We start from the raw sequence: 27,563 nt of genomic DNA on the forward strand, positions 1-27,563 counted from the left end.
TCAACACTGTGTGAGGCTTGCCCACACTGGTGGCCGTAGACTCAACTCATGCTTCTGGACCGCCTCTGAGAACCACTGTTCATATTTCATAGCAATTTAAGTCCGTTCCTCATCTCTTAAGCTTGCAAATGGAAATCCCTCCATTTCATAGTCTCAGCTGCTAGAACTATTTCATACTGTCATCATCAAAAAAGACAAATGCTTAACCCCAGGAAGAAAGTAGTCTTCAAAGTTCCTGATGTGCCTTAGAGCAAAGAACAGTATATTGAAGATTCTACACCTGTAACTTCTCAGTTGAGAACAGTTCAAGCTCGCACCTAAAGGCTCTCTCTGTGTGGAACAATGGCATTAAACTCCTGGATCACCTCCACCTCCACCAGCCTGTGTGACCTAGGTAAGTACCGTAGACATGCACATTTAACTCCAATGTCGCCCCCACTTCCACCAGACTGTGACCTAGGTAAGAACCATAGACACACACATTTAATTCCAATGTCACTCCCACCTCCACCAGACTGTGTGACCTAGGTAAGAACCATAGACACACACATTTAACTTCAATGTCACCCCACCTCTGCCAGAATGTGTGAGCTAGGTAAGAAGCGTAGACATGCACATTCAACTCCAACATTATCCCCACCTCCACCAGCTGGTGTGGCCTTTGTAAGTCCCTATTTTTCTCTTTCTTTCCGATGCTGCTCTATCTTCCTTATCTCAGCTTCTTACAGATTGCTGTTCTGGAAAGTCTTCCCTGAGTTACAAATCAGTGTCCTTCCTGCTCACATCACTAACGTCAACCCCCCCATACTCTGCTGTCTAACTTGTTACACAGCATTATGTAAACATGTTCCTCAATTTATCTTAGCTTTATCGTCTCATTTATGTTGCTGGCCAATACACAATTTCTACCAGTTTAACAAATAGTAAAACAATTGCTAATGCTAGGAACAAACTACAGGTGAAGCTGTATAAACACATTCTCTCCGATTGCCACAAAATCCTACTAGAAAGTTAGTAGTGTTATTGATGTGTTTGTTGTTGATGAAAGTAAATGCAAGAAAGATGACAGAGATGGTTAGTTTAGTAGGGCATCAGGAGAGTTAACAATCAAGCCCTTGCCGCTTTAAGGACCATGCTTTTAGCTGCTACCCTGTGAATAGGAGCTTACAACACCAGCTCTGCGTCCTTACTGGACTCAGGCTCCGTATTAGAACTGCCACACACGTTAAGCTCCCTCAAGCCCTGGGATCTACATACAGTGGTCATAATACCAATTTTTTTTAATGTACAGTTAAGGTTTGGAACTGTTAGTGATCTCGCCAAGGTCAAAGAACTAGGACTATGAATGCAAGTGAATCTCCCTACAGAGCCCGAGTCCTAACCAACTAACTAGTTGCATGACGAGATGGTAGAATGGACTTGAATCTTTGAAAACACTATATACGTTTTCAAGAATAACTACCTAGAACAAAACTGGATCCTAACCCCTTCTGAGTAATGCAAACCAACCAAACTGATCTACCACCCTGCCTCCCCCCAGCACTCACCTTAGCACATGTGTGGATCCATTAATGGTTGTGGTTGAACAGGGGACAGTCTGGCCCAGAATGGAGGGTCTTCTGTAGCGTTCATCATCACAGCAGAGAATGATGAGGAAGGCACGTCTGAAAGACTTATTCAAGAAGGCATAGAGAAAGGGGTTCAACCCTGAATTGATGTAGCCAAGCCAGAGGAAGGCAGTCCACACCTGCTCGGGGACAGTGTAGTCTATGAACGGGTCCACGACATTGGTGACAAAGAAGGGGGCCCAGCAGAAACAGAAGCAGCCCATGATGACGCATAAAGTCTTGGCTGCCTTGGTCTCTGTCCGCATGCGATGTGTGCTGTGCTGGTCAGCTGGCTGGGGCCTGCTTTCCGGGGTGGCTCCTGCTCGTTGTAACATCTGGATCTGCTGGGCATGCTCCTTAGCGGTGACATAGATACGGTAATAGGCCAGCACCATGAGGAAAAACGGGATGTAGAAGGCTACAACGGAGCAGGTGATGGCATAGGGCTTGTTGACCATGAAGACACAGCATGTCGAGTTAGAGTTGTGGTTGAGTTTCCTTTTCTCTATCTGAGAGTGGGGGGCGGGGAGAAAAAATGAGTGGGGGGAGGTGAGTGAGGAGCAAACAGTGAAAAAAATGGCAAAAGTGAAAAAACAGGAAAAATGGAAAGAGAAGAGAAGAGAAAGAAGATAAAGAAGAGGGTAAGAGAGAAAAGGAGGAAAGAGAAAAGAAAAATTAAGGTTTATTATTAAAATTTTATTTTTCTTACAAATTTATAGCACATAAGACTTTCATGGTAGAAAAAGAACATGTCCCAGAGTTCAATGAGCTTGTCTATGTGAGGTCTCAGGAAGAAAAGGAAGATAGAATCAGTGATCATTCTCAATTCCATCTATACATCTTCCTTGTCTGTCAATAACATATGAATATCTCTTAACAGGATGTCTTAGATCACTACCATCAAATATGTTTATGATATGTGCAGATTTTGACCCCTCATATAGATCAATTGCTGAACTTCTTCATTTTAGCTGCCACATTTTTAAATAATAACTTTGTTTATATTTGAAAACTTCACCCTGTATCATTGTAAACCCAGATCTTTGGGAAATGCTGAGCTCTTTCCTAGATTTGTTTCTCTGCTTTCTAGATATACTGATGGAAGTTTTACCATTTAGAAAGTATAGTACTGGAAGCATAAACATAGAGAAATGAGCAAAAGAAGTATAGGGCTTGGGAGAAAGGAAAGGTAGCTATTTCACAATCACAAAAGATAAAACACAGTAGTTGCCCGATTGTTCATAGTTTTACCTCTCATGGCTTTTGTTAACATAGGTCAACCAGTTCAAACATTGGATAAATAAAGAATCCCTAATTTTTAAATTGTATGTCATCCTGAGTAACATTAAGAAATTCTACGTACTCCATTCTCTTCTGTCTCACACAAGAAGTGAGTCATCCCTCTCTCCAGCATGTCTACATTATATATGTCGCACAATCGTTAACTACTTGGTGGTATTCTCAATCATCAGAATGACTGTTGAGATACTTGACTTCAGGTAGCCCTTATTTTCCTTCACAATGACCCAAAGCACACGATTAGTGCAATTTGATAGCAGCATGTAGTTGTAATTGTTCTACTTTATTACAGTCATTGTTATTGTTCTCTTTCAGTGCCTAACTTATAAGATGAATTTTATCATACATGTGTATAGGGAAGATACTGTATGTATATGTAGTATATATGTAGTGGTTCCAGAAATCCTCAGGGGTCTTGGAATGTAACACCTAGTGGATAATGGGATATTCATTTTTCTCTCCTATCTTCTACTGAATCCACTCCACTCAGGACTTATTTACAGTCATTCCATCCAGAGTGCCATGGTCAAGGTTGCCAAAGACCTCCACAAATCTATGTCTTATTTTAATCAGCTAATGTATTGATGCATCTGAACCTTAAAGCCTCCCTTACGATACATATTTTATTGAAGTAAAGCATAGTGTACAAAATCATAAATGTGTATGGTGAATGAATTTTTCCAAAATAAAAATACGTATGTAGCCATACATGTACAAATCAAAGTATAAAATATTAGTGGCATCTCTAATGCCTCCCAAATACCCCTCTCAGTTATAACCATATAGTTTGTTGTTATAGTCATGTAGTTCCCAATGGACTGTATCAATGAACATTTCTGCCACTAAGCTAGGAGCACACTAGTTACTCCACATCCTAGGTATCACTTGTCACAATAGTCTATACATAGATGTTCCTCATTGTGGGCTTGTTTGAAACTTTTTGAAAGTACTATCCATTTCTCTCTTTCTCCCTCTTTCCCCCTTCTTTGTCTCTCTCTCTCTCTCTCTCTCTCTCTCTCTCTCTCTCTCTCTCTCTCTCTCTCTCTCTCTCTTTCTCTCTCTCATGTGTGTGAATGTGTGTGTGTGTTAGTTCTTTGAGAATTTTCAACAGTGTGCTTTGATAATATTCACCTCCTCCCCCCAAGTCTTTCCAGATTGGACCCATTCCTTTTTCACCCATTTGTATTTTTAATTTCCATCAAGGCCAACTTGTGTTTCCCAAATATACTTGGATTGTGGTCTTCCATTGAAGCATGACAGACTTATCAAGGGCTACACTCTTAAGGAAAACTGATCCTTCCTCTCCCAGCAGCTAGTATGTGCCAGAGGTAAGACTTGATGCCTAATTCCCCAGTCAGTGCTGGGATTTGGTCTGGCTCGAGTTTGTATATGTCTTATGCATGCTGTCATAGCCACTGTGAATTCATATGTGCAGCTTCTCTGATGGATTCAGAAGACAGTATTTTGCTGTCACCATTCAAAGCATCTGACTCTTACATTCTTTATTCAATGATCCTTGCATCTTTGGAGGGGGAAGTGTGGCACACAAGTACCTTTTGGGGATGAACATTTTATGGTCTCTTATTCTCTGCACATTGATTATGTGTGGGTATCTGTGTTGATCATGGTCTACCACAAACAGAAGCCTCTCTGATGAAGGTTGAGAGCTGCTGCCTTAATCTGTAGGTGTAATGTCATTAGGAGACCGTTCAATACTATATCCATTTAGCAGAATAATAGTAGTAGGTTCTTTCCCAGGGTCTGTGATCTGTGCAGTATAGGCTCTTTGTCTGATAATGGGAACAGGTATGGGCTTCATCTTGTGAAGGTGACCATAAATTCAATCAGAAAGTGATTAATTGTTCCAACAAGATTCATGCCTTTCATGCCTTATGTCTTTCAAGGCCAGTCATTATTACAGCTTACAGGATTCACAGATGGGCATGACTGGTGATGGATTTTCTCCTCTGGTAGCATGTATAACCTCTGCCAGCACCATGAAAGCTAGCCAGCAGGGATGAAGCTTCCAAGTCAGTACCAGCTTGATTTTCCATGTTCTATGACTCAATAATGTGGTGTGTTTGGTAGTTTGGTCTTACTGTCAAGTTCTGGTTGGTAACCAGGAAGACTGGCAATAGCCTTTATTGTGTGAGCATCTTGGAGAAACTCACGGGAAAAGAGGTCAACCTTGAACAATGTCTTGGTCTTCCTTGCTCACATGATTTGAACATACTAACACGCATTTCTTGGGAAAGAAGGGATGAGTTTCTGCTTCTATTCCTGATTAGTATTTTAGTTCCTCCTCTTGAGACTAGACTAGAACACGGAGCTACTTCCCAGCTTCTCAGGCCATAATCTTGCAATTGTGTATTTTGACTCAATCCATGTTAGTCTTCTTAGGCTCAGTATACCCTGTCCTCTGTACTCTGTTTCATGTTTATCCCACCTCACCTGAGGAACTAGATTCTTTTTTAATCAAATACAGTAACATAGAATAAAGTCTAAATCAGGGCTGCTCACATTGGGAATATGGTTTTGTCACACATTTCCAGACTTCTAGATGTCAATTACCACTTTGCCATTTGTCTTGGGAAGTCATTATTCAGGAAATTTCTCCTTAATAAAGGTCTATATAGGTCTTTTTTGTTTCAATAGTTTGATATTCTGGACATGTTCATTATCAAATCTATATATTACAGATTCTTGATTTATTTATTTTATTGTTTTTTTTACTAGTATTAGGTGATGGAAATTTTAATTTTAAGAACCTTTAGCTTGAGTTAGTGCCTTTGTGGCCTGTTAAGAAATCTTTATCTCTCATAATAAAAATATTCTCCTATCTACCACTTGATGACATTTTCTCATATCTTGGTACACATTTCATGAATTTTTACATTGTGAATTCTTCAGTTCATTTGGTATATACTTTTCCTGTAAGTTTTTTGTTGTTGTTGTGGTTTCTATTGCTATAATAAAACACCATAATCAAAAGGAACTTGGAAGGAAAGCATTTATTTTATCTTAAAACTCTCAGCTCACACTCGATCCCAGAGGAAAGTTAAGGCAGGAACTCAAGGTGGGAGCCTAGAACCTGGAACTGAAGCAGAAGTCATAGAGGAGTGCTGCTTACTGGCTTGCTCCCCATGGCTTGCTTAGCTGCTTCCTTATTTATGCAAGCCAGGACCCCCAGCCCAGGAGTGGCACTGACCACAGTGATCTGGTCCCTCTGACATCAAGCATCAATCAAGGCAGTACCCCCATAGACTTGCCTACAAGCCAATCAATACTATGGAGGCATTTTCCCAGTTAGGATTCCCTCTTCCCAGGTATGTCTAGTTTTTGTCACATTGACAAAAATAAGCAGCGCAGTTATGGAGTGGGAGAAAGATTTTTGTTACTAGACAATCCAAATTTAATAAAAAATAAAAATGGAATGGTAGGGAAATCTTGAGAGCAATATAGAAAATCCTGACACACAGCCATGTGCAAATATATCTTCCTATTTAACTTTTTATTTTATCAGCATAAGACATCTTTGTCTGAATTAATACTATGTGTGTTAAATATGCTTCATCACATGTAGTAGTAAAGCTATACAAGCTTTTTAAAAATTCAGTACTTCGTCTCCCCTTCCTTCTACCCCCTGCCCCCATGCTCCCAATTTTGTCTGGAGATCTTGTCTGTTTCCAATTTCCAGGTGGGTCTGTATATGTTTTTCTTTGGATCCACCTTATTGCTTAGCTTTTCTAGTATTGTGAACTATAGGCTCAATGTCCTTTGTTTATAGCTAGTAGAAGGGGAAGATGTGGGGAGAAGGGGAGTCAGAAGGAGAACTTTAGGGAATGGGATAGTCGAGATGGAGGAAGGACAGATATGAGAGCAAGAAAAGAGATAACTTGATTGAGGGAACCATTATGGGGTTAGCAAGAAACCTGGCTCTAAAAAAATTCCCAGGAATCCACAAGGATGACCCCAGCTGAAACCCGAAACAATAGAGGAGAGGGTGCCTGAACTGGCCTTGCCCTGTAGTCAGACTGATGATTATCTTAAATATCACCACAGAACCTTTGTCCAACAACAGATGGAAACAAAGACAGAGTCCCACATTGGAGCACTGGGCTGATCTCCCAAGGTCCACTTGAAGAGTGGAAGGAATGAAAATATGAACAAAGAGGTCAAGACCATGAAAGGTTCATCCACTCAAACAGTTTACCTGAACTAATGGGAGCTCACCCAACTCCAGCTGGACTGGGAAGGAACAAACATAGGACCAAATTAGACCCTCTGAATGTGGTTGACATTCACACTTGCACTGGGATTTATCTCTACTGCATGTACTGGCTTTTTGGGATCCTATTCTCTTTGGATGGATACCTTGCTCAGCCTGGATGTAGAAGGGAGGGCATTGGACCTTCCACAAAGCAAAATGCCTTACCCTCTCTTAGGATTAGATGGGGGTGGGGTGGGAGGGTGTGTGGAGGGAATGGGAGGAGGGGAGGGAGTGAGAATTTGGATTGTTTTTTTTTTTAAATCTAATAATAAAAAAAATCAGTACTCACAAGGTACTGTGATTTTTCCATCTTATAAATTTTTAACCTTTTTACTGTATTCTGCACAATGGGCCGCTCTTTAAACAGCATGTATTTGCAATTTTTCTAGATTCAATATAACCGCATTTATCTTTTAGCAAATTTTCTTCACAGAATTTAGTCATTTGACATTTACTATAATCACAGGTTGAGTCTATCCATCTTAAGACACTGTCACTATTCTATTTCTGTGAAGAGACGCCATGACCTCAGCAACGCTTATAAAAGAAAACATCTAATTCGGGTCTTGCTCACAGTTTCAGAGACTTAGTTCATTATCATTAGAGTGGGGAGCATGGTGGTAGACAGGACAGGCATGGTGCTGGAGAAGCTATACCCTGATCCACTGGCAGAAAGAGGCTGGGCTTGGTATGGGCTCTGGAAACTTCAAAGCCCCCGCCCAGTGACACAGTTCTTCCAACAAGGACACACCTCCTAATCCTTCTAGCTCTTTCAAATAGTGCCACTCCCTGGTGACTAAGCATTCAAATATATGATTCTAGGGGAGAATTCTTATTCAAACCTCTTCCTTGGGTTTTTGGCCTCTTTCCTCCATTTTCTTTTACTTATATGTTCTCATCTTTTCCATGAAGACCATACCCATCTATGAAATATAATTACCACGCTACTCTTTTTGACAACACAAACATCTTAAACACTGAGTATTCATTTTCTCAACCCATTCTTTCCTGGTATGTTGATTTTTATGCATCTTAATTCTATATGTACTAACAACAACCCAGGAGGCATTAATTGTAGTATCTCAGTAGTAATTTTGTTTTTGTTGTTGTTGCTGTCCTGCTCATATACTCATCACTCAGAGTGCTCTGTATTTTTCCTGCTGTCTGATATTTTCATACGGGACTTTTTTTTTAACTGTAGAGAATGGGACTAAAAAAATTCTTCTTTAAATAATATTTAGGATAAAAATTTTGCAGAATTTTTTCCTTGTGTAAAAACATCTTTAATTAAAACATTCATTAAAAGTGTGCTGATTTCTTTACCATTTTATCAGTTATTGAAAGTTTCTAGTTGTATGCAGCATGTTTCGACCACATTCACCTATTCATGACCCATGCTCTTCCCACATCCACCCCCTTCTCTATCCACTCCTCTTCCCATTCAAAGAAGCCTTCCAGACCAATCTGTGCAGTATAAAATATTCTTGGATGTATGGTCTTCCACCGGAGCATGGTCAGCTTGCCAGGAGATACACTCCAAGAATCTCTGATCCTCCCTTTCCCATCATCTAACAGTGACCAATGCCTTCAAGGCTACAGGTAGGACTGTACGCCCAACTTCTCACTCCAAGCTGGGATTTGTTCTGGATTAGACTTGCACCGGATTTTTACTGCGTAGTTTAAGTTGGCTTCGACCATAAATTCTCCTGCATCTGCTTGTTAAAAGCTATGGCTATAGGCATGAACTACAATTCCTGATACTGGTTTTTGAATATAATACATTTTACCCATCCTTATAGTCATAGCTAGGACAGTTGTTGTCATACCCAGAAACACATTGTCCAGTCTTACCTCGATGTGTTTTTAAATTGTTTTTCTAGAATTTTCCCTCTTATTTATGCTTCTTTCTTAGTTGTACCTCCCAACCCTCCATTAGTGGCTTTTTCAGTTCGTAGACATCTTCTCTTACATATCTTCACTCCCCGGGTGATTACATCTACTTGTATGGGCTTAAACAGCATCTAGCTCTGAGAATGCTACAAACGTGCCATTGGTTTCTCGTAGAGAATTCCCATAAATATCATGGTTTGATAATAAGCTGATTGCTTTACCGTTGCACTAAAACATCACTATTTTTTAACAGGTATTTAACACTTATGTTGTACTTTCTATCCCATAGAACCTATCCTATAGTACTTCCAATCTGGGATTTCCAGCTGAAATCAATGGTCATTCTCTCCATTTTTCCAGTTGTTCTGACCAAAATCTTGGCTGTATTAACTAAAGTTTTCCTTTACCATTTCTCTTCCAACCATACGGACGATCCTGCTTATATTAAAAACCTACCTATATTCTGAATCACGATCTCCATCGCTCCCACTGAAAGTACCTCACTGTTATCTCTTACCCATGACATTACTTTAGCAGACTTTTTAACAGAAGAAAGAATTCTTTCAAAATATTATAAATTATATTAATAACATGCTCAGACCCTACAGCAATCCATATCTCTCAAAGTTGAATCCGATGCCTCTAATATCGCGCAGAACAACACATTATTTTCCTATTTATTGTATTTTATCATCTCGTAAACTCCTCTCCTGCTTTCTTACCTCCACATTAACTTTGTATCGGCCTATGACAGGGTCATCTTGCCTCTGGACCTTTGTATCAGCTATTTAATGCCCACAGCATGCTTCTCAAAGATGCCTACAAGTATAATTCCCCCATCCCTTTAAAGTTTTTATTCAAATGTCAACTTCTCAATAGAGCCTACTCGATCTCCCTATTTAGACTTTCAATCTGCTAGCAACCCACCTTATAAAGATTTAATATTTGAAAATTGTGTGTGTGGGTGTGTGCACCCACATGTGGGTGTGTGCACGTGTGAACAGGTTGCCAGGGAGGCCAGGGGTGTTGCATTCCCTGGAACTGGAGTTACAGGCAGTTCTGAGTGGTGTGGCTGCTGTCCACATTCTTACTTCTGAGCCATCTCTTCAGCCCCAAACTGACGTAAAATATAGTCATTATCGCCTCACACTCTAGATACCTGCTGATTTTTAGTGTATCACTTGCTGCTTGCATCTCCCTGGTTGGACATAAAGTTATGAGGATTTGAACCATTACCAGCTCTGCTCAGTGATGAGGCCCCAGCACCTAGAAAAGCGGGTGCCCAATCAACACAGAGTGAGAAAACATCTAAACTCTCCAACCGTCTCACCACACAGGTGACTGGCACCCTACTCGTTACCCTCATCACCCGCAGGACTAAGTCTCTCCTCAGGGTTTTCCCAGTTCCCTACAGCCCTATCACTATTTTCTGCAGGCTGGCTAAGATAATTCTTCTGAATCCTCCAATTTCAAAGTTGAAAAAAACCATCCATTGTTCAAAGTAAAAAATAAAAAAAAAACAAACAAACGAAACATTATCTGGCCCAAGACCACCTCTCCAACTTCTGTGTTTCAACTGAGCCAAGAATGTCCTTAATGAGGCTCACTGGAATGGTGATTAACGTGGGGCTTGATACACAGTAAGTACAAAACATTTGTTGACCATTATTACAACTGGTATTTGAAAAATAGCATTTGGAAGCTAGTATTTCCTTTTCCCTCCAAGTGAAAAAACAAACAACAAAACAAAACCTAACATTCTGAAAGAAAGGTATAGGGTTGAAGAAATTATCCACAGGTTCTCAGGATGGAGTCTCTACCTCTCTACTCCCTGCCTCTAGTATGTTTTCAGGGGCTCAAGCTCTTGTTCTGAATCGTCAGTCCTGCCATGGGATTTGAATGAATGCTGTTTCCTATTCAAAGAGGAAGTTAAAATCATTCTGTGTAGAAAGAAAGGGGTTTTTGATCCTACTGCACGTATTGGCTTTGTGGGAGCCTAGGCAGTTTGGATGCTCACCTTACTAGACCTGGATGGAGGTGGTTGGTCCTTGGACTTCCCACAGGGCAGGGAACCCTGACTGCTCTTTGGGCTGATGAGGGAGGGGGACTTGATTGGGGGAGGGGGAGGGAAAGGGGAGGCAGCGGTGGGGAAGAGACAGAAATCTTTAATAAATANAAATAAATAAATAAATAAATAAATGTTAAAACCTAAAAAAAAAAAAAAAAAAAAAAAAAGAAAGGAAGGGGCATTCTCCCTTTTCTGGTCCTTCTGGGCCAGCACCCATTCTCAGTCTCTTTTTTCTATTCTCTTCCCCACATCCTAGGAGGACTGACTTTAAGTGACTGCATGTCATTTTCCAGAGCCCTGCCAATGGATCCAGATTGTCAGTTTTAATCATCATTATAATTCTTGTATGCCAGATTAGAACTCTTAAAGATGATTTTAAAGTGAGATGGTTAATATTATGTGTTGGGAGCAATGAGACCCCAGAACCTGAATTTCTTGTAATCCCCTGATCTGAGTGCCTACAGCTGCTCTGAGCACGAGACCTTCGGGAGTTCCTGATGGTAGGAGAGTGGTTTCTGGTGGGTTTGGCTGGGGCGTGACTATCTCTATATAATCTGCCCCTGAACCCAATGAAGGGGGCATTCTTGGGGAATTCAAGGGTAACCCGTGTCGCTGTCTCTCTGTCTGTGTGTGTCTGTGTATTTTAACCTCCAGCCCCTTGCCTGAAGCTCGCAACTGGGTAATAGTGCACTGAGCGCAGACACGGGGGCGCCGTGCGCGGCAATTATGTGTCAACTTAACTAAGCCATGGGGTACCCGGAAGTTTGGTAAAGCCCTATTCTGAGTATGATAATATTTTTGGTTGAGATGAAACTCTGAGCTGATAGACTGTATACACCAGTTTTCTCTTCTAATTTAACACTGAAGCCAACCTATTAAAGGCTTGATCAGAACAAGAAAGCGGATTGCTCTATCATTGTCTTAATTAAGGGCTATCAGTTTTTCCTATCTTTGGCCCTGGACTGAAATATTGGCTCTCCTGAGTCTCTAGTGTGCTGAGACTTGTCAACTTCCACAACCATGTGGATCAGTTATAATTTTTCTATTTATCTGACTCTGTTACTTTTTTTAGATAAAAGTATATAAGTAGATATATGGACAGATACATGACAAGGAAAAGATATATAGATGATAGATGATTAGATAGATAGATAGATAGATAGATAGATAGATAGATAGATAGATAGATGATAGATAATATACATACATATATGCATACATATATATATACACACACACACACACACACATACAAAAATCCTATTGGTTCTGTTTCTCTGGAAAACCAATACCCAGGGTTTGGGCAATGCATGGCACATGTGCCCTTAACACTCATATTAGACACCATTTTCACTCAGTACCAGCTTCCCTTCTTAATACAACCCTTAGGAAGTTGAACATTAACAGAGCTGGGTTCACTGGTTAGCTCTCTGACTTCTGGCCCAGGACTCTTTTCATTCCCTGGCAGACCACATTTACCTGGCATGTCTTTCCCCAGGCACTGCAAACCTTAAAGACTCTGAACATGAAATAGGATGAATGCTTCTCAGGACACAGGCTATATCCCAAGTTCCAGGAACTGATTATTAAATAGTGCGCCCCTGTTCACCTACAGGGAAGCTATGTGGCATGAGAAATGCAACTTAATCCGCTCATCATTCAAGTGCATAGATTTAAACTTTTCCAAAAAGGGATTCTCTGGGGGTTACCTGTAAAGTGCTTATTGTACTTTTCAATATCCAGTAATGCTTAAAAAATGATTTGAAACACTTGCTAAGGCAGCCTTTACATTATTGTCATAAATGCGAGAAGCTACTGTGAGTTTTGCGGAAAGAGATGAACTCCAACTCTGAACACAACAAAAAAAGTGGGGACTTATAGCCAAGGAGTTGGTTGATGAGGCTCAGTGGACAGAAAATTAGGAAGAGGAAACGAGAGGAGCAAGAGGGATTCGAGCTGAGTCAACTTAGCAGGATTCTTGCAGAAGACAAGCCAGGGCAATCAGACACAACCTGGGGAAAGTGAAGGAGAATGTGACTGATCCTTTACTGAGGTTAGGGATGCTAGTTAAACCAGCTTATCAGCATGCCTGCTGACACTGAGCAATGCACAATTGGGCAATGTGTTGCTCAGAATTAGCTGTTAACCTGACCGAACTTGGGATCACCAGCAAAAAAGCCCTCTGGGTATATCTGTGGGGGGTTATCTTCAGTACTTTAACTGATGTGGGGAGATCCATCCCAGTTGTGAGCAGGAGTTCTGGAATGTGGAAGCCAGCAGAGATGACTGAATCGTAGTGTGCATTAATTGTTTTCCTTTGACTATGGGCATTGTGGGATTTGCTGCTTCAAGTTCCTACTGCCTTAGTTTCTCTGCCATGATGGTATCTTAAACTGTGGGCTAAAATAAGCCATTTCTCCCTTAAGTTGCTTCTTTTGGGGTACTTTATTCACAGATGCTATGATACTATACATAAGTGACCCCCAAAAACTCTACCAAGGAACTCCCACAGCTGATAAATACCTTTAGTCAAGTGGTTGGATACAAGATTAACTTAAAAAATATCAGTAGTCTTCCTATATAAAATGAGAAAAGGACTAAGAAGGAAATGAGAAAATAACACCCTTTACAAAAACCGCAAATAATATATCTTGGTGTAACTCTAACCAAGATATATTTTAACTTTCATCAAGCAAGTGAAAGATCTGTATGACAAGGACGTCAAGCCTTTGACGGTATTTTATCATAGCACAGCAAAGAAATTAAGATAGACATGGAAATCCAAACTTTGGTGCCTAGGGGTTCCTGTGATCTAAATACCTTGTGCTCATGCATGAAATTTCTAGAGAATAAATAAATAAACTTTAAAAAACACATGGTCCAATGGGAAGATAATTCAGAGGACCCTGACTAACATTTGGCCAAGGTGAGACTCTGTCAGTAGACATTTAGAAACATGACTCAGGCTGCTGTCGGAATGTCTATTACAATAGCTACCCAGCTTAAAATTGTTTGTTTATCTAGCATGGCCCAGTAAAGTTGATGGACTGATAATCCCATGGCTTCTGTGTAGATACTCACCACATCAACTATGCCGATGTTGTTCCAGCCTTGCATTATGGGGAGAAAAGATATAAGCATGGGAATGGCCCAGCAGCCTCCCAACATCAGTGCAATGCGGACAGGGGTCATCTTGCTTCTGTAAACCAAGGGTTGGCAGCAGATGGCATAGTACCTGGAGGGACAGTGAAGGGAGGGGTCATGGGCAATGAAAGATGAGGGGGAGAGGGGAAAGATAATAATAGATGGGGGAGATGAGGAAGAAAGGAGAAAGAAGGATGGAAAGAAGGGGGAGTATTGGGAAAAGGAGGATTGGAAGGAGAGGAGAGAGTGAAATAGGAAAGAGAAGAGAAAAATTGAGAGTAAATGGAGGAGCAGGTGGTAAAGGAGTAGAAAGAAAGGGAAGGAAAGAGAAAACACAATTAAACAATAAAAATAATAGCACATGACATATACTTCTGTTAATTTATAAATATGCTTTAAATGAAGGTCATTGCCTTGAGTTGGCTCCACATCCCTCTTCATCTCCCAATGTCTTAATCAGCTTGACCTCATGAAGGTCTACTCTACCTCAGACACAGATCCACTTTCTGAGAACTGAAAACCTCCTCAAGCCCTCCAGGCCCCTGCACACAAGTACCTTTAGCCTCTGTGACTATGATTCGACCTATTTTACCCTTGCTCTCTCTTCCTCTTGATGGCTGCACTGAGATGTACTTGTATGTTCCCTAAATTGGTGTCCAGGATTACCCTTCTCCCCTTCCCCTGCAACAGATTTAGCCAATTGGGGCCAATGCAGACCCCAAGGGTCTCCTGAATCACAGCTTTCTGGGAAGCCACCTGGAGTGTACATTTTCACCAGCAAGTCAATTCTACCTTCAGGTAAGTATCCCTTACTTCCCCCTTAGAGGTGCGTGCACCTCCAGGTTTCCCTGTTAGCATGAGACCAAGTGATGGGCTCAAGACAAGGAGATACAAGTACAGTTCACATGAATTGTTTCTGTCAGTGACCATTTCATTGTTATTCTAAAGCAAGGAATATAAAGTTGCAAACATGTCACTGTTAATTGTTGCCTACTTGTTGAAACTGCCCTCCCTCTATTTCCCGGGTCTGACCCTTTCTTGGATTCACTGCTCACTCTCTTTTGTGTTTATATTGTGCCTTAGGTTTTAGACTTCTTATGCTTCCACAAATGGCCTCCTCTCTAACTCCCAAACTTGGAATCCTGAATGTATGTCATTCCAGCCTGTTCAAAGTTTCTGTGCCTTGATTAGCATTGCTCTAGAATAGTATGGGTTGCTGCTACAGAGAAACAAATGGAAGTTTCAAATTCCCTTTAAAATGTAACTGTGAGGGTGATGCTATAGAGCCAGCAGACAGTTTTCCAAACCCTTGTACAATTCACAGATACAGTCAGTCCTGGAAAACGGATACCTGAAGTACAGCTGTTGGGACAGTTCCATCCTCAGGGGCTACGGTGGGATGCAGGGATGGATGTCCCCTGCACAGACAGCTATGGACACGCGCTCTTGCATAGACTTGGATTGTTGAGAAAGGTGGTAAAAATTCTTCTTCTCTCTCTTTAAAATATTAGCAATAGTAAAGAGGGGGAAATGATTTTATTTTGCTTAATTTTAAACTATGTTAGTGAAATTCTGAGTGCTAGGTTAGCATATACAGATAAAAACGTGTGGTCATGCCTAGATTTATATTGACTTAAATTTTTGTCTCTATCCTACAATAGGCATTATGTAATTTTTGAAACTGGTAGCACAAAGCAAAGCCTATGAAATATGAGATTCTTAGCTAAAACTCACAACACTGACATATATACTGAAGATTCTTCCTAGCAGAACCTTCAAAAAACCACCTGATATATTTTGAATATCTTTCCTCATAGCATAAAATCGTTTCTTTCAAGCAAAGAATTAAGAAAAGTTAAAAAAGAAGGAAACTTCCCTATCGTTACTTCCTCTAAAATATGCCTGGTAGCACCACTAGTGAGAGGTTGCTCGTCAAACTGGCCAGTGTTCTGAGATCATTTATAAAGCGCATTGGATGCATTCATCATAACAGTTATCATTGATTTCCTTACCAAAGGCCATATTTATATAATATTTTACAACACTCATAACTAGTGTGTGTGTGTGTGTATCTGTGTCTGTGTAGGTGCACCTGTGTTCATGTGTCTGCGGAGGCTAGAGGTGAATCGTGGTTGTCATTCATTTGTTCTTTTGGAAAAGGGTCTTTTGTTGGCGTGGAGCTCACCAAAGTATTCTCAGCTGACTGCCTGGCAAGCCCTAGAGGTCTGCCTGTATCTCCCTCCCCGAGCTTGAGATGACAAGCATGTGCCACCACACCCAGCCTTTTCATGTGGACTCTGGGGATTGAACTCAAGTCCTTGTGCTTGCACAGTGTGTACACCAGCTACGATACCTTTCCAGCCCCGTATGGGCTTTTAAAATGAGGACATACACCAATGTAGCCAATGAAGAAATAAAGAGTGTGTTGCGTGCGTGAGTGCGTGTGTGTGTGTGTGTGTGTGTGTGTGTGTGTGTGAGTGTGCGTGCGTGTGTTAGGATCTTGGCCAACACTCTGCATTGGGAAGAGTTGCTGGCACTGGGCTTAGACAGACCACTAAAAAGCCAGCTGGACCGCCACTGCTAACATTTCACTCCGATATCTCTTCAGAATCCCCAAGAGATTTCTTTTAATTCCTTTAATACCCACCTTATAAATAAATGAAAAATAAAAATAGTCAGGATTTGAAAGATGTTTCATGTCCTGGTTAGTTTATCTAGAGTCATCTGGGAAGAACTTCAATTGAGAAAAATGCCTCCATTAGATCGCTTGTAAGCACATCTGTGTGCACTTTTTGGGATTGATGTTTGATCGGGGAAGGGGAGGCTGTGAGCCTACTATGGGTGATGCCACCCCTAGGCTGGTGGTCCTAGGTGATATTAGAAAACAGACTAATCAAGTCACAGGTGCAAGCCAGTAACCAGGATACCCTTGTGGCTTCTTCAGTTCCTGCATCCAGATGTCTGTCTGTGGTTCCTGCCTTGGTTTCCCTCAGTGGATTCTGACCTGAAATATTTAAGTCAAATAGCCTTTCTTCCATGCACTGCTTTTGGTCATGGGATTTATCACAGCAACAGAGAGAAATGAAGAAACTCAGAAAATGCAAAATGTTTAAATTCTACTAAACAGGGGTATGTATCCAAGTCTCCTTGAATTACCAGGACCTGAGGATTCTGTAGGTTCTACCAGAGTATGTTATAAAACTAAGAGTATCCTGAAGCTAATAAATTTCTCTCTAAAAACGATTTTCTGTTTCTTCTGGTATTAACCCTCTGGCCCAATTAAAATTTTTTATGTTTAAAGGTTTTTTCCTGTCATATGGTCATCTGAAAAGTGTTGTTATAATTCTCAGTTGCTTTCAGCCAGGAGTGACTTTGCTTACCAGGTGACTTTTGGAAATCTAGAGACAAGTTCCTGTAGTCACAGCCTTGAAGCAGATCCTACTGGAACCCTGCTGGTTGAGGTATGCCACCAACAATGCGCAGGGCAGCCTCCAACAGTAACTAAGCATCTGATCTGCAATGTCAGTGTGTTGATATTGAAAAACTCTGGTTAAAGTGATGTCACTTTCATTGGTAGTAGGGGCTCCATAGCCCTGATATGTTCCATATGTGTCATTATAAGAGTGGGGTGCCATAAATGAGCACAACGCCCTGTTGCCTGTTGCCGTCCACCATGTCTACCATAGCTCACTATGGCCAGGCTTAAGCCCACTGAAGCGCAGGCACCTGTATATCCTCAAAGTACAACCTAGGACAAAGGTAAGAAAGTCTACTTGACTGGATTGTGAGCTTCAGGAGGACAGAAATGGTTCAGAAGCAGCTATGTAAGCTCCCAGGGCAGAAAAACAATTAATCATCCTACCTGGATGTAAAGCCTATGAACCACAATGGTCAACGTGGAAAGATATTCTGAGAGGTGCAATAGTGGTACTGACATTCTGGGGTAACCAACCTCCATCTAATTGTACTCTGGAACCCCTCAAACAAGAGAGAATTCATGTCTGGAACTGTAACAATAACCGACTAGGTGAGATCATGGAACATAGAAAAAAATCTAGTACTGCCTCTTTCTCACAGCGGTATAGTATCTAACTGCATTCTAAATACGTAGCCTCTACACAGGTAAGTGTAGCTTCACCCTTCATTAAAGAAGCTTCTTTTTTCAATAGATGGAGACCAGCACGGAAAACCACAACTGCTCAAAATGGAAGGAACAGTTGACCGTGGGTGTCGTCCCCAGCAGATATATCTACCCCACAGCTCCTGCATCTAAGGCTCAGGGAACATAGTGAAAGAGACAACAGAAAGATGGTATGAGCCAGGGGATCAGGACATCTGTTTCAAGATAATCTCTTCTCAAAAATTAAAAAGACACAATATTGAAGGGAGCAGGAAAAGAAGGAGAGGGTGGATCGGGGAGAGTTTGGGGAAAATTAATTAATATTACAAAAATATGTCATATGTAATTCTTAAAGAATTGACAAAATACACTACTTTTAAAAACAGTTTTTTGGTTGTTAACCTATAAGAGGTCACAAAACTTGGAACTGTTCATCCAGATCAATTCCGCATCATGTTCTTCTAAGAAAGAATTACAGCAAAGGAAAGGGCTGTTGATTCTCAGGCTGAATGGATGTTATTTACCAAACAGAATGGCAATTCATCTTGGGAGCAGATTAATATACAAAGTTTTCTCTTTAGCCTTTCATAGGGCATTTTCTATTTAACCAAAAATACTTTAATAAAGTGATTTAATAAATGTTCTAAATGACAAATTAGGTTCCAGATGGGCAGGATTAACTAGAATGTAGCAAAGGTATTCACGAAGTAAGTTCTTAGGCAAAACACTTCCAAGTTTGCTCATATAACTCCACTAAAATCCCCATTTTTTAGACAACCTGCAGCTTCTCCAACCACAACCACATGCAAATGTAGGATCTAATTGCTTCTCGGTGTCTCTAGGGACACAGTCTACTTAGTCTTAGCTGACAGCGGTATATTTTAAGCTCCATGCTAATCCCCTTCACCACTCCTGCGACTGGGGAGAACTCTTCCGCCTTGTTCCTAGCACTCCAATCACAGGAAAGGGAGAAGTACTCAGAACAAACAAGGATCCTCGGTTTTCAGAATTAGCAGAGAACTTAGCAGCCAACTTCATGTCTCCTCACAGAGGGGCACTGACTTCCTTTACCTTAACCTCTTACTCCCTCTGGTCTCAGAGCTAGCTATTGACCTCTAAGACAGTTTCCTTTTCGGTAAAGTAGGATAACCATGCTACACCATCCACTCACGTGAGAACTGATGAAATAACATGTTGAAAACGTAAGAAGTTCCCAGCACATACATAAACATGTGTGTATGTGTGAATTTTAAATGGATTCAGTTACATTTTGGAACTTGGGCTCTAAGCTATTTGCCAGACCATATGAAAACACTTGGATCAGCATCTCCTCCTGTAGTAGAGTCTAAGACAAACACTAACCAAGTTGTTCCCTACAGGTAAATGGTGTGAATGATGGAGTTTATCACATATAATATATATCTTGTAAGCAACAGTATATATATGTTTACATGTTTATCCTTACAAGTTCTGGGGACAATGTTCTATACTCATACCTAATCACAACAGGATAAACAGAAATATCATCTCTATATCTATCTATCTATCTATCTATCTATCTATCTATCTATCTATCTATCTCTATATATCTAAATACTTTTATACTGTCTGGAGTTAATTGCTGGTTAGTAGCCTTTCCTCCATGTAGTGGTCCAGATCTCTGAATGTGTCCTTTTCTTCAGATCAGAGATGGGCTTCCCATTTCTGCATCATTTTCACCATTGCTATTTTCACATGGTGTTTCCTAACTGCACTGCCATTGCCACTCTCTCCTCTGATACCTCAATTATCTGCAGCACATGCCAGGCACTAATTGAAGTGCATTGTGTAGCAAGAACTGGGTCCTGTTTTGTATCCAATGTCTGTGATTGCAAGGCAATACTTTGCATCCTTTGATGATGTACTAAGTAGAAAGAGTATTAAGGTGTGATGGGAAATTTCACTTTGAGCCCATTGAGTTTGAGAGAAACAGAAAGATGCCTAAGATACCATTCTTAACTCTGCGGGTAGAGAGAAGACCTTGGAGCCCAGAGATAAACTGAAAGACAGAATAAAAGCAAAGGTACAAACGAGTCACCAGATAAGCAAGTTCTTCAAGGGAAAGAGAGGAGCCACCCAGGGCTGGGTAAACGTGTAACCTGCCAACAACAAATGGCTCTTTAGGCTGAAGAGTAAAAGCCTTCAGAAGAAAGGAAATACCACAAAAACACAACAGCAATAAAAAAAAAACCCAAGGCACATCTCAGAGCATGCTGTGTTCAGCCAAGCATGTGTGGAAGAGATGCTCTATATACCTGTAGCAAGAACATAGAGTTGATGAGACAGATCTGGTTCTTTTGACATTCACAATTAGGGAGAGGCTGACAAAAAAATCGATGAAGATGAGCTGTCACGCTTATATGTGATGGTTCCTGCAAATGCTAAGGATACACGAGGAAAATCAAAGGCTAAGATGTACATCTAGCCCAAAGTTAATGAGGAGTCAGGGTTCGGCTTCAACCTAACCTCCTGAAGGACATTGCATGCCGTGGAGGATGGCACAGCACAACAGCTTTTGGAACTTACTCATATTGCTCTTCAACTATTAGTAATTTCACGCTAATATCCCATTTTCTACCACTATGTTCCCTCGCTGCACTAAAAGCCCTGTGAGTCAGCCTTTCCTGCCATTTGGCACCTAATCCCGATGTCCAGAATCGCTCCCATCATCCATAGCACTCCAGAAATGTGTGATGAAATGGATACAAAAATTACAGTTCATAACCTCCACCAGGAGATCCAAATGTGAAGGTTAGATATAGTGCGTAGACTCGGAAGAAGAATTTTTTTTTTTGAGTGCAGGGATGGGGATGCTATTTGGCTTACACTTTCACAGCACTGTTCATTGTAGAAAGAAGTCAGGGCAGAAACTCAAACACAGCAGGAACCTGGAGGTAGGAGCTGATGCAGAGGCCATGGAGGGGAGCTGCTTACTGGTGTGTTTACCATGGCCTTGCTCAGTCTGCTTCGTTACAGAACCCAGGGCCACCAGTCCAGGGATGGGGCCACCCACAATGAGCTGGGCTCTCCCACATAAATCACTAATTAAGAAAATGCAAAAAGAAGAAACTCTTATTCTCTATCCTTGCAAAAATCCCTCCGTTATATTGGGAAAACAAACAGAATTGTGTGACATGCGTTCCCAATGACTGACACATTTGATTTATACATTGCACAGTTTAGTTATGCTCCAGGGACATCATTAAGCGACACAGACAACTTATCTCTTGCACGCGATTAAATATGCAGCCCTGGAGTCAGGAGAACATATTTTTACAAGGAAATAAATGTGTTTCAAAGAAAACCTGGGACTCGAGAACTGGGGAGGGTTTTGCAGCCAGAATGTGTCAAGTTTCTGGATGGCAGAAGGAGGTTGACGATAAAGAGCAAGGAGCCATCCTTACAGGAAATGACCTCTTCAATAAAGTAAAGTAGACTTTTCGATGTAATTGCATTTAAGGCCAAATACAGGATAAATTGCAACCATGTTAAAAACAAAACAAAAAAACAGAGGCAGAACAGCGAAGTCTAAGAAAGTGTGGCTTAAGAACCCAGAGGAAGAATGAAGTCATAGTCAATACAGAGGGAACCAGCGGACTACACTTTCCCACTGATTGTCACTACTCCGAAAGTTCCCATTAAGCCTTCAGTTAGCCTGAAAGAAGTTGGAATCTGATCCCACACAGTGTCCTAGTTCTGGGGGAACTACCAAGCTTTGCTACTACATGCTTTTAGTGAAGATGGACGGTCATAGAGCTTCAGCTTTGCTCAGGAAAAACCATGTGTCATCCTCACGCCATGGTTAACAGGTGTTGCGGACTGTGTGGTTCCAACATTTAGACACAGCACGTAGAGCACTTTTCCTGTGGATTTCTGTGATTTAGACTTATGTTGTCAATGCTCCTGCCCCCAGGAAGAACCTGCCTTGAGAATATATTCAACAAGAGTTCGGAGCTGAGAGATGGAATAAGAACAACAAGGAACAGGCATAAATAGAGACAAAGGTATAGAAAATAGGAAAGCTGCAGACGGACACCAAGAATGTCTGTACTCCATTTTTTTTATTGGATTATTTGTTCTTTTGATGAAAATTAGGAAACAACCTTCCTCAAGACGCAGTCATACCACTTTTGGGTATATATCCAAAGGATGCTCAATCATACCACAAGGACACGTGCTCAGTTATGTTCAAAGCAGGATTGTTTGTCATAGCCAGAACCTGAAAACAACCTAAATGCCCTTGACCAAAGAATGGATAAGGAAAATGTGGGACATTTAAACAATGGAGTACTCACAGCAGAAAAAAATAATGACATCTTGAACTTTGCAGGCAAATGGATGGAGCTAGAAAACATCATTTTGAGTGAGGTAACCCAGACCCAGAAAGGCAATTATCACATGTACTCACTCATAAGTGGTTTTTAAACATAAAGCAAAGAAAACGAGCCTACAAATCACAATCCCAGAGAACATAGACAACAATGAGGACCCCAGGAGAGACATACATGGATCTAATCTACGTTTTAAGTAGAAAAAGACAAGATCTCCTGAGTAAATTGGGAGCATGGAAACCTTGGAAGAGGGTTGAAGGGGAGGGGAGAGTCAGGGAGAGGAGCACAGAAAAATGTAGAGCTCAATAAAAATCAATAAAAATAAAAAATAACAGTTACACCTCTTAGCACATACAAACTGCCAGGAGTTTCAATAGCTTCATTGTATTTCACTTTCAAAAGTATCATATTTTTATAGCTACTTGTTTTTCATTCACTATAGAACCTCAGACAATACAGTGTTTGACCTTCCATGACTCCTACCATACTGAATATAGCAATTATAGTTTTGAAATTATTTTAAGTTTTCAGTAATATGTCATTTGTCAAAGTACCAAAGAAGTACAAGAATTTTAAGCATGGAAATGGGTCTTTTAATATTCTTGGAGTTGTACATTTTTACTGGACCCAGGAGTCAACAATCTAGGCAACAATTAATAATAAAAGTGAAACGCCTTTCGATAACGGTGCTACGCTTTCCTAGAACACTCACAGCAGCTGGAGGTGGGAGAGCTGTGCGTCTTGTCAGGGCTCACCCAGATGAAAAGTGCATCACACCCCACCCCTTCTCTCTTTCTCTGTCTCGACCCAGCTCAAATGCAAGACCAGGAGGGACAGTGCAAAAAGCAGAAGCTATATGATAAATAAAATCATGCCGTTAACAGCAAAGAAGGTGTTGTCTGTAATGTTCAGGATGGATCCTTTGGCTCAGTGAGGGCATCACCTGGGATAGGATCATGCTGGAGATAAAGAAAAGCAAAATGAGACAAACGCTGTCTAGTCCCATCTTCCTTGGGTGTTCAAGTTTCTGATGTCTACTAGGGGAAGAAAATGAAATTTTGCCACATACTTAAATAAATATTTATATGCAGCTACTGTTTAATTGCCAAAATTGTCATTAAATGCAAATTCCACAGATTCAAACATCCTCTTGGCCTTGTTCATAATGCACAGCTTCCTCCCACATGGGAGAAAAAAGGGACTTTGTGGGAGACATTACAGAACTGCATTTAATAAAAAATGCAATGAGTTCTATAAAGAACACGTCTGAGGAAAATAGAGATGACTTCTGCAGCAGGGGTATATGACTAAGCTAAACCGGAAAGTCTCACAGAGGGCAAAGGAGCTTTCCAGGGACAGAGAGGAGCCAATGCCTGGAAAGCAACAGGAGAAAGAAAAGATCAAGGTAGTCAGAGCCAAGAAACAGGGCTAGGGAAGGGTCTGAAAGGAAACTTGCTACAGAGACAGAAAATAGTTAAAACTGTCTGTACTGATCAATCATAGCCACTCTCAGACTTCATCAGAAAAGTTTTTTTGTGCAGTGGATGGTGATTAACACACAAACTCGTAATTGGTCTATGCGCAGAGTCTAAGTGTCAGTGGGGTGCTCAGCCACAAATGAAACATCTAGATTGCTCACACACACACACACACACACACAGAGAGAGAGAGAGAGAGAGAGAGAGAGAGAGAGAGAGAGAGAGAGAGAGAGAGAGAGAGAGAGAAACACAGGGCTCAGACACTGAAGCAAAGAGGAAGCAGAGAGCTCAGAAGAACCAGAGATTAGAGAAAATTGGAGAAAACTGGCGTCTTTGGGACATGGCAGGACCCCGTATTGCTGAACTGACATTAGCTTTGTCTGCCTGCACAGGACACGCACAACACCAAGCCAATTCTAGCACTGAGAGAAGAAGATGAGCCTTCACACTTACCTGAGGAGCTATGAACAGTTGATGCCTTCTCAGGTAGGGGAGTCAGTTTGCTCTAAGGGCATGGCCCCCAGTAGATCGACTGTGCTCCAGTGCTTGGCCCCACACTTAGAGGTAACTGAGCAGCACAGTTGGAGGCGATAAGCTATTTTAAAGAGGGGCATAAGTTTGGGAGATAGGGTAGAACTAGGAGGAGTTTGGGGGAAGAGTTGGGTGAATAAAATCAAAATGAATTATATGTAATTCTTGAAGATTTGATAAAAATATTTTTCATAGAGGAATAGTAAGATGCAGGTGTAATAAGGGGGAAATAGAAAAAATCAGGGGAAATTTTAAATGTAGAGAGGGGAGGGATAAATAATGCAAAAATATTTGAAAAGGCTACAGGGAAGTATCATTTTATGCTTACTTAAAATCATGTGTAATATAGGTAAGTTAATTTAAATGAAGTATGTCATTTGTAGTAATAATGTTCTCCCCAAGAGCTATAGATAGCTAACAAACCCAAGTGCTGGGCACGGGAAACTTCCCTTCAAGCTGTTGGTCAGGGTAGACAAGAGGCAACCCAAACCAACACAGGTTATGGCCATTGCCCTTGATTTCCTCCAAGAACTTGAAGGTAAAACCCTGTTGCTGAAAACACTGCACACTTCAAACACAGGGATCAACATGGATATGACACAGATGTTTCCTAAAAATCTGTCAAGGCAGAACAGCACTCCTACCCAACTGTAAAGCCTACATGTCACCACAAAGGCCAAAGGTCCAAGAGTGACAAATCTCAGGGGTAAACAACAGCCGTCTAATTGGACCTACAGCCCACTCAATGAGAGAGAGAATCCATGCTGGTATTGTAAACCTACTCAATTACGCATGGCTGGTCGAGTATTGGACTCTAAAAGAGAACCTACTACCGCTACCTTCTGAAAGCCTGTAAAATCTCTAATCGCATTCTAAATACCTACCCTTATATCCACAGATAAGGGGAGATATCCCTTCCTCAAAGAAGCTTCATTTTGTAGCAGATGGGGACAATTAAGAAATCAACAATTGATTAAGCTGTAACAGGTCACTGGGATGCAACCCCAATTGGAATATATAAAATGTAACCTCTACACTTAAGGCTCGGGAAGCATTGTAGAAGAAGGGGTGGAGAGACTGTAAGAGCCAGACCACCAGGACATCTGCTGCAAGATAGTGTTTTTTTTTTATATAGGACAAGGCAGCTACTACACTCATGAAATCTCAATCTCATTGACTGAAGACCTGCGTGATGATAGCACCAATCAGCAGGCCAACACAGATGGAGACATCTCAGGGCTCTACCCTCAGAAGAAGAGTTGCAGGCAGGCAGTGACTGCCGAGAGAAGGGGAATCTGTCTTCTCCAGAGATGAGGTTATCCAGTGCCAAGTCTTCAGCCTTAAACACATACACACGTGAGAGACACTAATGGACTCAGCAGGATGGGGGGGTGTGTGGAAGTAGGACATGGGAGGGTGTAGGGAGACGGTGGGGTAGAAACACCATAAATCCAATACTTATGTATAAAATTCTAAATAAATTCAATTGAATTCAAAATGAATTAAATTAAACGTTAAGATTCCCCACATCAAGAAATGTGGTCATATCTCAAAGCGAGTAACTACTGAAAAGTCCCAGACAAGCAGGAATGCTCAGAGTCGCTGTCTGGAAGGCTGGCATTTGTTTGATCTTGTGAGAGTAGATGATAAACCGATGCGAGGAGAACAATCAGAGGATGCTCTGGTGTTGTAAGGGAAGTCAAACCTTGCTAAGGCAGACGACGATTAGCTCAGTAGCACCTTCCACTCATCGCAGTACTGCGTCACAGTGGACAATGTCTCCCTCAGGCAGCCTAGCTCGTTTCTTCCTAGCTGCAGTCAGTCCTGCAACATCAGTTCCTTAGCCTCTTTTTTTTTTTTATTTTTGAAACAAAGAAAACTGAGACTCAGAAAGGCTTATTAACTCACTGCCAATCTCAGAGGCAAAATCTAACAGAGCTGAAATTTAAAGTTAAATCCCTCAAATTTGAAAACAGATGGCTTTTAATGTCCAATTCTTAACTGCTTCCCTACAATGTGAGCCTTCGTGAAGAAATGTTCATGAGGGAGTATAAGCTTAAATCTGTAAATCTGAAGCCAAACCCCATGGGAGACCTTCGGCTCTTGTTTTGGGGCTGTCTGCTCTCCACAGCAGAAAGATGAATTTTCTCCCTTTTTTATTCCCTACATGGCTCATTTTTTTTCTCCTGGCTTTTGCCAAAATCTCCCTGATTTCCAGCTCCCTTTCATCCCCAGCCTTGCTTTTTTTCTCTAAGATTCTATATTATGTCAAGTCTTACAGATCATTGTAGCAATGAAGATATACAGGCTAATCTCTGAGATTTCCCTGCATTTTCTCCTTCCTCATATTTTCCTTTCTGTAATATGAAATTTCATGTAGTAGAAAATGTCTTTGAGATGCTCTTCAGACACTGGTGTGCAATTATAAGCAAGCTAAGACACAGAAATTTCTAATTAGGACTCACGGTGGGTCTTGCTGTTGGCACCTGTCTATGCAGTGGAATCTCATTATACCAGCACAGAACCTAGGCAATTTGACGTTGTGCTCTTGTCAGAAGAACAAAGAAAGTGATTTAAACAGAGCAGGCTTGCCAGGCAGGCGGTGGTAGTGCACGCCTTAAATCCCAGCACTTGGGAGGTAGAGGCACGAGGATTTCTGTGAGTTCAAGGCCAGCCTGGTCTATACAGCAAGTTCCAGGACAGCCAGGGCTGTTACACAGAAAAACCCTTTCTTGAAAAACAAACAAACAAAAAGAAGAAGCGGGGGAGGAGGAAGAGATGGAGGA

General features: G+C 41.2%; 1 protein-coding gene across 1 annotated transcript in view; it reads right to left on the reverse strand.

Annotated features, from left to right (window-relative positions):
* The window catches only part of Htr4 (5-hydroxytryptamine receptor 4), a 130,110-nt gene that overhangs the window by 51,656 nt on the left and 50,891 nt on the right, over positions 1-27,563 (reverse strand). The window contains exons 4-5 of the mRNA XM_050157920.1: positions 14,216-14,369; positions 1,548-2,116 (exon numbers count right to left, since the gene is read on the reverse strand). Coding sequence (XP_050013877.1) covers positions 1,548-2,116; positions 14,216-14,369 — 723 coding nt within the window. The remainder of the gene's footprint in view (positions 1-1,547; positions 2,117-14,215; positions 14,370-27,563) is intronic.

The sequence above is a fragment of the Alexandromys fortis genome, unplaced genomic scaffold, assembly GCF_014885135.2.
Source record: "Alexandromys fortis isolate MF-2015 unplaced genomic scaffold, M_Fortis_MF-2015_v1.1 scaffold_94, whole genome shotgun sequence".
NCBI classification, from domain to species: domain Eukaryota; kingdom Metazoa; phylum Chordata; class Mammalia; order Rodentia; family Cricetidae; genus Alexandromys; species Alexandromys fortis.